The sequence below is a fragment of the Cyprinodon tularosa genome, unplaced genomic scaffold, assembly GCF_016077235.1.
Source record: "Cyprinodon tularosa strain WSP-4 unplaced genomic scaffold, ASM1607723v1 ctg1297, whole genome shotgun sequence".
NCBI classification, from domain to species: Eukaryota; Metazoa; Chordata; class Actinopteri; order Cyprinodontiformes; family Cyprinodontidae; genus Cyprinodon; species Cyprinodon tularosa.
The window spans coordinates 83,682-95,783 of NW_024038111.1; the positions used below are offsets into that span (position 1 = coordinate 83,682).

The following is a 12,102-nucleotide window of genomic DNA, read 5'->3' on the forward strand; positions in this document are numbered from 1 at the left end:
CCCATACTGCCAGTTCTGACAATATGGGATGAAATAAAACGGCTGATGTTAGAAGACAAACTGTTTATTAAGGATAGTACAACATAGATAAATTGTACGTTACTATAAACACAAATATAGATTTAAGTACTAAATTTCAACCAGGAAAAAATATTTTCCTTCTGCATATAGTCTTTAATGATTACACGTACACTCCATTTTCTATTTCATTTTTATTACAAGCATATGGTTTACAACAGTTTTCAATGGGATGAGAACATTTGGACACTGTGAAACAATGAGAGGTTTTTTTAAGGAATGTATGGAAAAGAACAAGGATCTGTTTGCTTTCAGAGGGAGGAGTAGACACTGCTGTCAGCGACCAGCTTTCAAGCAAACGTTTGTGTTTTATTATTAGTTTTAGATCAATATCACTGGCGATATTCTGCTATAACACATGAAGAAAAGAATAAAACAGTAAAGCTCAACTTTCATACACGTAAAACCTTTCAAATTTCAAGTTCTGCGCGTTGGAATTGAAGCGGAGTTAACTCGGGTTGATCTTCCTACTCTGTGCGCGCTCCCGACGAGGGGATACAAATATTCGCAGGGATAACTACTTTGGCATGACACCGGGACTGGCAGCCTCTCACACAACATGATTATATCATTTCTGGTAAATAATTGTGCTGAAAGAACAGCCGTGTGTGGCTTATCTCGACTTTCCACCTAATATGGTGGTTTTCCCACGATGCACCGCGCCCGAGGTAAACAATTGACGTCACGTGGCGGAGACCGATTGTTAGGTGACTTCATTTATGAATTAATTAAGAAATTTATTGTCATTACAACATCATTCAAAATACCAGTTACCTACCAAATTGTAGATTTATTTGTGCTTGATATAGTTTCTACAATTTTAATGGGAGAAGAGCACAGTAGGATTGCCACCCTTTTCGTAAAATATGGAATCGCCCCGTATACGAGACGCGATTTGTTCGTTATTTCTGTATGTCCGACAGTAACGCCTATCACACGCATTTAGTGTAACACTAATTACGAAAATAAAACACAAGACATGTTAAGGTAAGCTAAATTGTGGCGGGAGCTAGTAAGGACCCCAGAACGCGCTGGACTAATGATGATGTCACGGTTGCCTAGACACGGACACAAAGCCCCTTTTGCATCCCTGGGCCCAGGTCGACCCCGTACCAGCTGTGCAAAAGGGGCTTAGCAGTCGTGGTGAGCCACTCTCAACCTGCGTCTTTTTAAAATGTCCTCAACCGATACTCTACCATGTCCTAGCAAATATACAGACGTGAGAAGGAAGACACACATCCCAGGGAAACTGAAGAAATTATACTGTCTCTATTCTTTAAAACTTATGTTGCTGTAGTTTTAGCTTATCTAGTGAAATAGAATGACACTTTCAATCTGCTAGATCAGGGATCTGCAACCTGTAGTTCTGGACTACAGGTTCCCACGGGGGCCATTGACTACTGGCCCCCGTGGTAAATTTGATCTGGAACCAGCATTCACATACATATTTGCACATAACTTTATTTCTTGCTGTCTGAGAAATTTTGAACATTATACCAGGTGTTATGATCAGTTACTCAGTACTTGAGTAGACTTTTTACCAAATACTTTCTATCACTACACCGGCCATCCCACCATTATGAAAGAAGGGTGACATGGGCTGTAGCATGCGTCCGTATTTTAATTTCTGAAAGGTGGCAACCCTACATCACAGAGTTTTCCCAAGTAAAAGTGATCATTCTCATGAAGTGTAAATTTCTTTTTAACTAATCCTTTTTCAACTGCTACTTTGTCTTTCATATATTTTGTGACTACAGAGTAGTCGGGATGCTATAGTTGAATCTGCAAGGCACTTACTGAATTTATTAACTGAAAGACCACGGAGTGGAGGAAGAGGAGACCTCACCAACCAGAATGCCAGGTTCAATGATAAACTGTTGCCCTAATGCCGAATGAATATGTATATTTTGAATATGTTGATCATAGCAGTATACTAATAAATTCTGTTGTCCAACAGTCATAGGGTACCTCAAACTGAACCATCTGTCCAAATGGAAATGAGCAGGTAAATGACAACTTTATTTATTGTCAATTCAATTTTGAAGCATTTTTATAAAGACCTTTAATTGTTTTCCAAAATTCCACTTGTATGTCTTAATATGGCATAAAATAGTATTACCTTTTGCTGCGGCAGCTAATCATCACAATGTAAATCTCTCATAAAAGATATTACATTTTTGGGACTTGGGTCTTTCTAGCAAAATTGACTATTATAATTTTGAACTGAGTCATATGAATAATCCTTGTATTTTATTATTTTGTATTATGCAATATATGTCTAAATCACTCTGTGGTTCTTTGAATCTACTGTCTAATTTGTCATCGGTTATGTCATCAAAGTGATCTTTGAAATGAAATAATCAGTATAATTTGGTTATCTTCAAATTTCTGTACAACAGATCTTTTCCTGGACTTTACAACAGGGGAAGAGGAAAACATCGATTTCCTCCAACAAGCCTGGTCCCAGCGAAAAAGATGAAACCTTTAGATGGGGTTTTTTATTTACTGCCAAAACATTATGAAAACACCAAAAGAAGATGATCAACTGATACATATGAAAGCAGGATTGGGCCGGAAAACGGCTCACATCGATGAGAGCATAACGCACAATGAGGTAATTCCTCATAATGCAACAATTATTTAAACAGTGGACTAGACTGATAAATCGACTGTGTCAGCCCTAAAAATAGATCTGCTCTTCATCTTAGCAGAACATTGGTTGGGACCACTTCTTCTTGGAGTTCATGTTGCCTTTCTATTGTCTGATGCTTGTCAATCAATTCTGCATGGGGCTCTGGCATCAACAAGATATTTCCTCTCAGAAATTCCACTTATTTAATATCAGGTCTGTCTTCAACCAGCCTGAAATCTTGGAGATGTATGTTGGTGAAAATCACTGGAGACCTGAAATTTCTAAAATACTCAGGCTTATGTTTTGAATGCAGGAACCATTAAATTCACCTCAATAATATTTATTCTCCAATAATTCTGCTCTCTAATTGGCTATGTCATTTTGCATCTTTGAACACTTCAAGTTGATCTGATGAAGTGGGCTGTCATTGCATGTATTAATATTGTATTAGGAACTATCACTGTATATTTACATTTTTAATGAGTCTTAATTTGACATATTTCTTTTACAGCTAGGTGAAACGCTTAAAGTTCTTTTTCCAAAGCTGGGAACTATTGCAGGGGGTTGGCTGCTTTACAAATCTGCAGGTGGGTGATGAAGTGGCTGATATCAGGTTACGGTAATATTATTATAAATGTTCTTTTCATTATTTTTGTTAGTGTGAGATTTTAAAATATTTCTTCCTTCTAAAGAAATACAACTGGCAGACAAATTCTGCTGTTCAAATAGAGCTACACCAGTTTTTGTCTCAGAGCAACAATCCGAGGCTCCTTCACCCCATCCAAAATGCTCTCCTGGTCCCATCAATGGCTGTATTTAACCCATATCTACGGATCCCCTGTATGTTATTGCATATATCCTTAAATTTAGCGTATGTACACAACGTTGGAGGACTAAAAGGCGACTCTTTTACATGCCATCTATAGACTCTCTGCTGCAGTAGAACAGCTCATTACGAAAGGCATCCATGAAAGAGCAAGTGGGCAGATGATATATTTACCCTACAAAACATGGAACATTGAAAATTAAATGTTTGTAATTATAGGAATACCTTTTTCATCAGCAAATGTTGTTCTGAATGCGGTTGTCAAGTAAATTGATATTGTGCTTTGATTTGAAGCAAAGTCATAATGCACAGTTTCTTGTAGGTGGATGGGGAAGACAAAATTTGACCTTGATAGGTCCTGAAGATGATGGCTATACCGGGACAATGTTGAAGGGTGCGAGTCGCGGCGGTAAAACCCTGTTCATAGTCCCTATTCAGGAACAACTTTGCACAGATCCTCTTGAGCTGAATGACGAGGCATTTGCAAACATGCCAAAGGCCATGTGTCAGAAATGCAGAGTAGATGTTCCCTTGCATTTTTTGACTGACCACATAAAGTCTTGTGTGGAAACAGACTTGCCCTCTGATGTGGCTGGTGTTGATGTTTGTAACACTGCAAAGGACATATGTAAGAAATGTTTAAATGTTTGCATATCATACAGTGGCATTTTAGATGTCTGCTTCGCTACAACAATGTCCCAATTACTTTGTGACAGCAGCAATGCAAGAGTGTCCGGTGTGTGCAAAAACGTTTCCTACTGAGGACATAGAAGTACATGCTTCTTCTTGTGGAGAAATGTAGGTATTTACCTTATATAATAATTTTATCAACACGGTTTTCTTTGTCTAAAGCAAGTGTAATGAATATTATCTCAGTAGTACAGGACCTCATTCCACAGAAGAAGTGAATGAAACAATGCCTGGGCCATCTACATCATATTCTTCAGGCAGTGATGGTCAGTGTGGTTGAAAGCTAGCGCTTATGTAGATCTGTTTAAGACACGAATAATGGTCGTCACAAGCATTGATTTCAGCTAAACAGAAATTGTCTTCCAATTTGGCATGTGTTCTAATGCTTACTTGGTATTGATCACTTCTGAAAAAATAAGTTACATTTTATGATTTTATTTTTTTACTGTGACCTTACTTTGGTTTTTGATGCCCATGTCAAATTTAAACTTTTTCCTATAACTATATTAATTTATTTTTTTTCCCCCTCTTAGACTGGTATACCATAAGCGATGCTTCAAAGGCCATTTCTCGCTGTGCAGACCATTTCCTCCAAATGCATGAAATGGAGAACCCCTTGCTGTTGAAGATGGACTTAAGAGACAGCCCTGCAGCAAAAGACATGGCTCTGATTTCTTTCTATAAGCGACCAAATGTGCAATGGGCATGCCCCCTTAATTGTAGGCTTGAAGGTAAAGTAATAAAAAAAATTACAAATTTTACACGTTTGCATTTCAAAGTATGTTTGACCTGTCAAATCATTTACCTTGCAGGAGATGTTGCTGTGGGACAAGGTGTAAACCGCTTTTTCTTTTCAACCGTACTGGAAAAATTGAAGTCAGGTTTTTCTATAAACTTTGGTATGTCATTTGTGTTCACTTTATATTACACAAACATCTGTCATGTGTAAAAGCTCATTGTTAGTTAATCATGATAACTTAAACTTCAAGTTTCATGTATTGTTGTAAATTTTGATATGAAGAAGGTACAATATTTCTAAAAATTAAAGCTACAGTGTGTAATAACTACAGGGATATACAGTCCGAAATGTAATATATTTAACATAACTATGTTATTTATCATCATCTACGAGCTCAGCCTCTTAACCTTAATATTTGCGTTGCCTTAGAATTCGTTATTTATAATTACATAGGAGCGGGTCTCGCAGCCATGGAGGCAGACATCTTTGCGCTACGGCAGCGCAGAGCCAACAAACTAGTGATTGCGAGATCGCCAAAACGTCACAACGATGTAGAAAAAATAACGGGTATATTTATTATCTTAAGTCTAAATGAAATCTATACCCTACACAGACTAATGAAATACTATCTGCAAAATTATCTATGTAAACAAACCTCATCACTTGAGAAGGTAGGTGATGCGGACGTCGTGGAAGACATTTTGTCCCGTAACGCTCGCCGTACTGTTGGGGGGGAGATGTTCATGCTGCTGCAGTCTGCAGTCTGACCGCTAGATGTCACTAAAAGTTACACACTGTAGCTTTAATGAAATCATTACTGTGTAGCCAAAATATAGGTGAGGCAGTATAGGGTTAAACATTGGTCTTTATGCATCTGTATTACTTATTTTCTTATATTGTTGATTTATTGAACAGGAAACTCCATTGTTACACGACTTTTCGAAGGAGAACCTGGCCGCTGGGTCCCATCAGCCTCTCACTTTCTTGTTGAAAGTGACATGTTTTTAGTGGCTGGCAGAATGATAGGCCACTCTTTCCTTCATGGAGGACCACGCCTGTCAGGACTTAGTCCTGCTGTTATTCATGTTTTACTTGGCGGCAGTCCAGAAACAGCAACTGTCACCCTGGAGGACTGCCCAGACCTAGACATCAGGGAAACCATCAGTACTGTATGCCCCCCAATTCACAAAAATAGAATTTTATGTGTATTACACTATTCCAGTTCTTTCTGCTTTTTTCCCCTCTGAGTTCTTTGCGATGTCTTTTGCAGCTCGAGGGAGAATCCAGGCTCTCTGATACTCAAATGGAAAGAGTACAGAGCTTGGCATATTCATGGGACCTTCCTTGCCCATCAGAGAACAATAGGAAGTGGCTTTTTGAGAAGCTGTTACTCCATGCAGTGAGTCAGCATTCATTTCTACTGCATGTATTTTTTTTCTTTAACTTATGTTTTAAATGACATTTTATTTAAAATCCAATTTTGATACACAGAAGCATAAAGAATTGTTCAGGTTTACCATTGTTTTCACATTTATAAATAGTCTGGCACCAATTTATCTAAAGTGTTTTCTATAAACATAATCAAAGGTAAGAGGTAGAATCTTTCAAACAAATTGTTTTATATCAATTTCTTTAGATTGCCTAACAGACAAATGACAACTTTTTAAGTTTAAGCTCCTATCCTGAGAAACAGTCTCATACTTTCTCAGATGTCTTGCAAAACTCAAGTTATTCACTTTTAAAGATTAATCTTTTTACATTAGTTGTTAATTGTAAAGATTGTCATATCTTCAGTGTCACATGAATTACAATTTTTATATACATTGTGTTTTACTGTATACCGCTTTGATCCCTGTTATTAGTTTCAATTACCAGAGCAGCATAATGACTGTAATGAAATTAGTTGTTTAGAAATAAACTATTACCATTTTCTAAAATAGGTTCTTGGACGCGTTGCAAGACAAATAAAGCAACTTAGACGAGGTTTGAAAGAAACCCCAATATGGTCCCTGGTAACTCGGCGACCTGATGCTGTACCCCTGCTTTTTCCAAGGGAGGAAGCGTCCCTGTGTCCAGAGGTATATTTAAATAACTGGAATTATGGTGTTGCATCTGTTATTTTAATGTAATTCCTTTTATATAACACATTTTCTTCACAAACTTCTGTTAAACATAAAACAATTACTTTTTTCTACTATGCTTAGGTGGTACTTCAGCATATCACTTGGCCAGAAATGGATGATGAAAGTGATGAAGATGATGACTGCTCAAAGGAAACCAGATGCCGCATTTCAGGATATCTGAAACAGTTCATTGCAAATGGTAATGTTACCAGTGTCTGATTGGAGATTTTCAGATGACTTTTCAATGAAGCATCCATGTAGAATTTTTTTCTTAGTTGCTTGCAGTGGTACCTCACAATTCAGTTTTAATCTTAGCTCAAAATTCAAACAGTTGAATTGCATGCATGTTTGTGTGTTCTCTCTGTGTAGTCCAGCTCTATCCCAACATGTGGCTCCAGTTACTTTTGTCTTTGGAACATACAAAGTTATCCATATGTTGTAGATATATGGTGAATTGATTTGAAAGTGTGATTGTGGCTTTGCTCTCTTCCAAAGCCACACCACCTGAACTGAAAGAGTTGATGAAATTCTGGACCGGTTGGGAAAATCTGCCATCAAGTCTGTCGGTGGAGATTGTTCATGGGACCTACCCAACAGCTGCCACATGCTATGAAACACTAAGACTTCCCTGTCATTACAAGAATTACAAGTCATTCAGTGAGGACTTCTTAGCATGCATTTCCTCTACACAATCTGGATTTGGCTTGCTCTGAGTGACCGACTTGTTAAAAAAAAAAAATCTACACTTAAGCTGTTGTAGTTCTTTGTGAAGCAGCTTTATTTAAACAGAACAGTTCTGTTGAAATATTGAATCAATTCAGTTTTCTGATTTTTGTTAGATCACAAGTTCAATACATACAGTACAGACCAAAAGTTTGGACGCACCTTCAGAAGGTGCGTCCAAACTTTTGGTCTGTACTGTATGTTTAAATGTAATCATTTGTATTACTCAGTGACATTGTTGTTACTCCACTTCCTGTAGTTATGTCAAATTCAAGTTCAAATTCAAATGTTCAGAGTAGATATTTCATTTAAGTCTAAGTCAGTACTGTTTGTACAGGCAGTTTTAAATATTAAAGTGAAATAGTTTTTTATGCAAAATTGAATGTCATTTATTGAATGTACTTAGTACTTGAATGCACTTGAATGTTCATATATGCTTCAAGTATGAGAAAATAAATTATATAAGACAAACCTTTTTCTGATTCTTTTAATGCAAGAAATGTGAAGTCCTACAACAATGTACCTAATGGGTCCTATTGAGTAAGGAAAAAAATGACAAATTTAGAACATTTTAGTTCTTTAACATGTTTACCATAAGAGCACTAAAATTCACCTCTGTGGTAACATGATCAGAATTTTGCTTTACATTTCATAAATGGTGAATTTTTAAACTGGTACGGAAGCGATTAAAAGCGTGCACACTGAGCAGGATCCTAACCTCAACAGGACTGCACAGAAGGAGACGTCAGTCTGATCCTGTAGCTGTGGTGGCGATCCTAAGTCTCTGGATCGAAGCTGAAGTTGGCCTACGATTGTAGCTTCTGATTCAGGAAATGGCTAAAAGGCGATTATAACGGAGGCTCAGATGTATTTGCTGAACATTTTATTTTCAGATTTTTATTGAACAATACAATAGCTGAATAACGGCAAAGGGCTGTTTATAACAGAGCAACCAAAATCAACAGAAGCCAAGATAGTGGCAAAAAGACAAAACTAGATCCTGTTAAGTATTCTTCAAAAATAAATCATGCTTTGCATTTATTTTTTATGTCATTTTTTTCAATTATGTACAAGTTAAATTCAGTGAAAATTATGCTTACCATATTTAACATATGATTGTATATAAGTAACTAATCATAACCGTGATGTTTTTCCCGTAAGATAGCTTTCACACAGTAAAAAACTGCTCACAAAACTGAACTGCAGCAATATAAATGTCACATCCAAAAGACAGTGATGTGGCTTTTGGGTTTACTGCATTTCTTAAGGCTGCCATTTGTTCGTCAGTCAGTTGCAAATTAGAGTTTGGTACTGTGACATTTGACTCCTCGTGAAGAGGAAGCCCGCTGTCCTCCCATTCGATTTCGGGAATCTGTACACCCTGAAAAACACAAAGAAGGGATCAAGACAACTCAAAATTTATTTAAGATATTACAAATTAGGTGAATGGTAGTAGACATGCTACACATTAAATTGTCCAATTAAAACGTACCTCTGTCAAGGCACCATGGGGTTCAGGAATTGGATTATGTGTACGACCAAGAACCCAGAGCTGGTTAGGTGTCATGTTGCTTTCCGTTCGAAGTGGGCGATTGTCCCAGCCACTGCGGAAAGTATCCAAATCTTCCTGCAGACGTGGCAGGAAGACATAATGGCAACAGAAGAGGTGTGCTTCATTTGAAATGTCCAGGTATCCCTCTTCTTCTAGGTAGTGCAGCACATCATAGTAGATGCACGTTACAGCCGTCCACAGATCTCTCCACAGTCGCTCAATCCTTCAATTATGGAGTAATAAACGGTTCAAATCTTGTCATATTGAAGACCACACAAAGCTAATGTTACTATAAAGATTGCAAAACATCACATATTGTGCCCATCCAGGGCCAGAATGTTCTGGGATGCAGGGGCAGGAAAGAGTCTGATGTTATGTCTTTTGGCAAAAGACTCATCCATAAACTCTGTCGGCTCCAGAGTCAATGAACACAGAGACCTGATGAGAGGCAGAGGACACCAAAAGGTTAGCAGGGAACATAAGAGTGTTTGAGGAGCTTGAGGACCGGCTTTGACTCAGTAGAAACTCCTCTCCCTCTACTGAGCTTGTTTTTTTAACGGGCACCCAATGGCTCTGTGATCCCTTCCTCCACAGTAGAAACACAGATTCTGCTACTTTCTACGAAAGCGTTCAGCAGATATCCTGAGTCTACCCAACTGCATGGGTTCGGGTTCACTGGTAGGAGGAGATGAAACAGCTGTTAACTGGGTGTCTGCTTTGGCTTGTGTGGTAAAAACAGCTTGTTTCCCCTTATAGCTTCTATCTCTTCGTCTTTCTGAAAGCTGCAAGTCTATACGAGCAGCCAAATCCTCCAACTCTTTCAAAGAACTTGGGAAATCACGAGTAGCTAGCTCATCCTTAATGTCCTCATTTAAACCTTGCAAAAATACATCCATAAGTGCTTCATTGTTCCAAGAACTATCAGCTGCCAGAAGATGAAAATCTATTATGTATGCCGTGACTGACCTGGACTCCTGTTTGAGTGAGAGTAAGCCTCTGGCCGCTTCTCTAGCTGGGAGAACAGGATCAAAAACTCTGATGAGTTCCTTGGCAAAAACATAATAGGAAAATGTGCAAGGAGATTTATTCTGCCACTCTGCTCTGCCCCACTGCTTGGCTTTACCTGAGAGGAGAGAAATAACATAAGCCACCTTAGACCGATCTGTGGGAAATGATGAGGGTTGCAGTTCAAAGTGAATTTCACATTGAGTAAGAAAAGCTCTGCACTGATCAGCATCACCCTTGAAAACCTCAGGAGGACACAGATTTGGCTCTCTTGTGATGGCTTCTGGAACTGCAGGAGGACCAACAGGCTGTGGAGAAGTCTGGGCATGGCTGGGAACAGACAAGTTGTGCAACATAGAAATGATTTCAGTCATACCTGCATCAAGCCGAGCGATAGAGTTATCAACACCGGCTCGCCACTGTTGTGCTGGTGTTGGGTCCATTGTTGGCCAGATTGCACTGTTAAGATTCAGACTGAGGACCCAGAAACAACTAGAACACAACAGGAAATAACTTTAAAGGATTTATTGAGGGAATAATGCAGGTTTTTCAGGATCAGGGGAGCCAAAGCCTCTGGAGGGGAGAGAACAGGTTAGTGGCTGAAATTGATGATTTTAGGTTCAGACTGATAAGCCACTAACCTTTCTTAATATCCAGGTGGGGTGTCTTGGTTCCAGAAAACTTTGGTTGCTTCACAGAATTCTCACTGAGGCTTGGCAGAGTATCTTGGTCAAAGGAGGTCCAGGGTCAGAGCCAGGTGATCAGATTTTCAGAGAATCCAAAACAGAATCCAGGGACAAGGTCAGGGCACAGAAACAGGTCAGGGATCCAGGCGGCACAAAAAACAGATCCAACAAGGGCTAGGCAGGCTCAAAAAATCAGGAGGCAGAAAAAGGTCAGGATCAGGTAGACAGACAGAAAAATGCTGGATGCTTACTAGCCAAGGCTTTCAGGCAATCTGGCACTGTCAACTAGAGAGAGGCCTGCTTAAGAAGGCTGGCAAACAGGTGAGAGGAATCAGTGACAATTAGGCTGAGCAGAGGCAGCACAGAGCAGAAGGGGGAGGGGAATGAAAATACTAGTTGACAGGCCAGAAACATAACAGTCTTTGAATTAAACATTTATTTTGTTTTTCAATAAATTTTTTAATTGTTTTATTTTACGGATTTCCCCTAATTTTTCCTCATCTAGCGAGCTTTCTAGTAACTTTATTTTTCCCTCTAATTCCTGGATCTTTTTTTGTTCTAACTTTTTTTATGAGATGAGAATGAAATAATTTTACCTCGCATCACTGCTTTCCCTGCTTCCCATAGTATAGATGCTGATGTTTCTGGTAAATCATTGCACACCAAGTATGATGCCCACTCTTCCTTGAAAATTTGAGAAACACTTCATCTTTAAGCAGTGATATATTTAATCTCCAGCTCTTATTTTGTGGGGCAATTTTTTTTATTTATTTGGGTTAAAGTAACAGGAGCATGATCACTGACAGCAATAGGATGGATTACAGCATCTGAGACATCAGACAGCAGCGAGCTGCTGATTAGGAAATAGTCCAAACGAGAGTAGGAATGATGGACATTAGAAAAGAAAGTGTATTCCTTACTGTTAGGATAAAGAGATCACCATGCATTGCAAAGACCGAAATCACTCATGTATTGTTTGACTACATTTAATGATTGCCAACTGCGCTGAGTCCCTGTTGTATTCAACTTTTCTGTTTCTCCATTTAGA

General features: G+C 38.6%; 1 protein-coding gene and 1 long non-coding RNA gene across 2 annotated transcripts; both read left to right on the top strand.

The window, feature by feature from the left end:
• The first annotated feature begins 1,367 nt into the window (after positions 1–1,367).
• Positions 1,368–2,515, top strand: LOC119777979. The gene is made up of 3 exons (XR_005280008.1): positions 1,368–1,939; positions 2,036–2,083; positions 2,478–2,515. It is a non-coding gene; the product is annotated as an uncharacterized LOC119777979 (long non-coding RNA).
• Positions 2,516–5,929: 3,414 nt separating this feature from the next.
• On the top strand, positions 5,930–8,282 carry LOC119777980 (G2/M phase-specific E3 ubiquitin-protein ligase-like). The gene is made up of 5 exons (XM_038276986.1): positions 5,930–6,134; positions 6,236–6,364; positions 6,906–7,043; positions 7,170–7,287; positions 7,584–8,282. The coding sequence occupies exons 1-5, from the start codon at positions 5,964–5,966 to the stop codon at positions 7,799–7,801; spliced, it is 774 nt and encodes a 257-aa protein (XP_038132914.1). The 5' UTR covers positions 5,930–5,963; the 3' UTR covers positions 7,802–8,282.
• The last annotated feature ends 3,820 nt before the right edge of the window (positions 8,283–12,102 follow it).

Bases quoted from the DNA above. Each gene is read 5' to 3' on its own strand.
- LOC119777980 (XM_038276986.1), top strand. From the start codon at position 5,964: ATGTTTTTAGTGGCTGGCAGAATGATAGGCCACTCTTTCCTTCATGGA. The intron at 6,135-6,235 runs GTATGCCCCCCA...TGTCTTTTGCAG, and splicing joins TCAGGGAAACCATCAGTACT to CTCGAGGGAGAATCCAGGCT. The intron at 7,288-7,583 runs GTAATGTTACCA...TCTCTTCCAAAG, and splicing joins GAAACAGTTCATTGCAAATG to CCACACCACCTGAACTGAAA.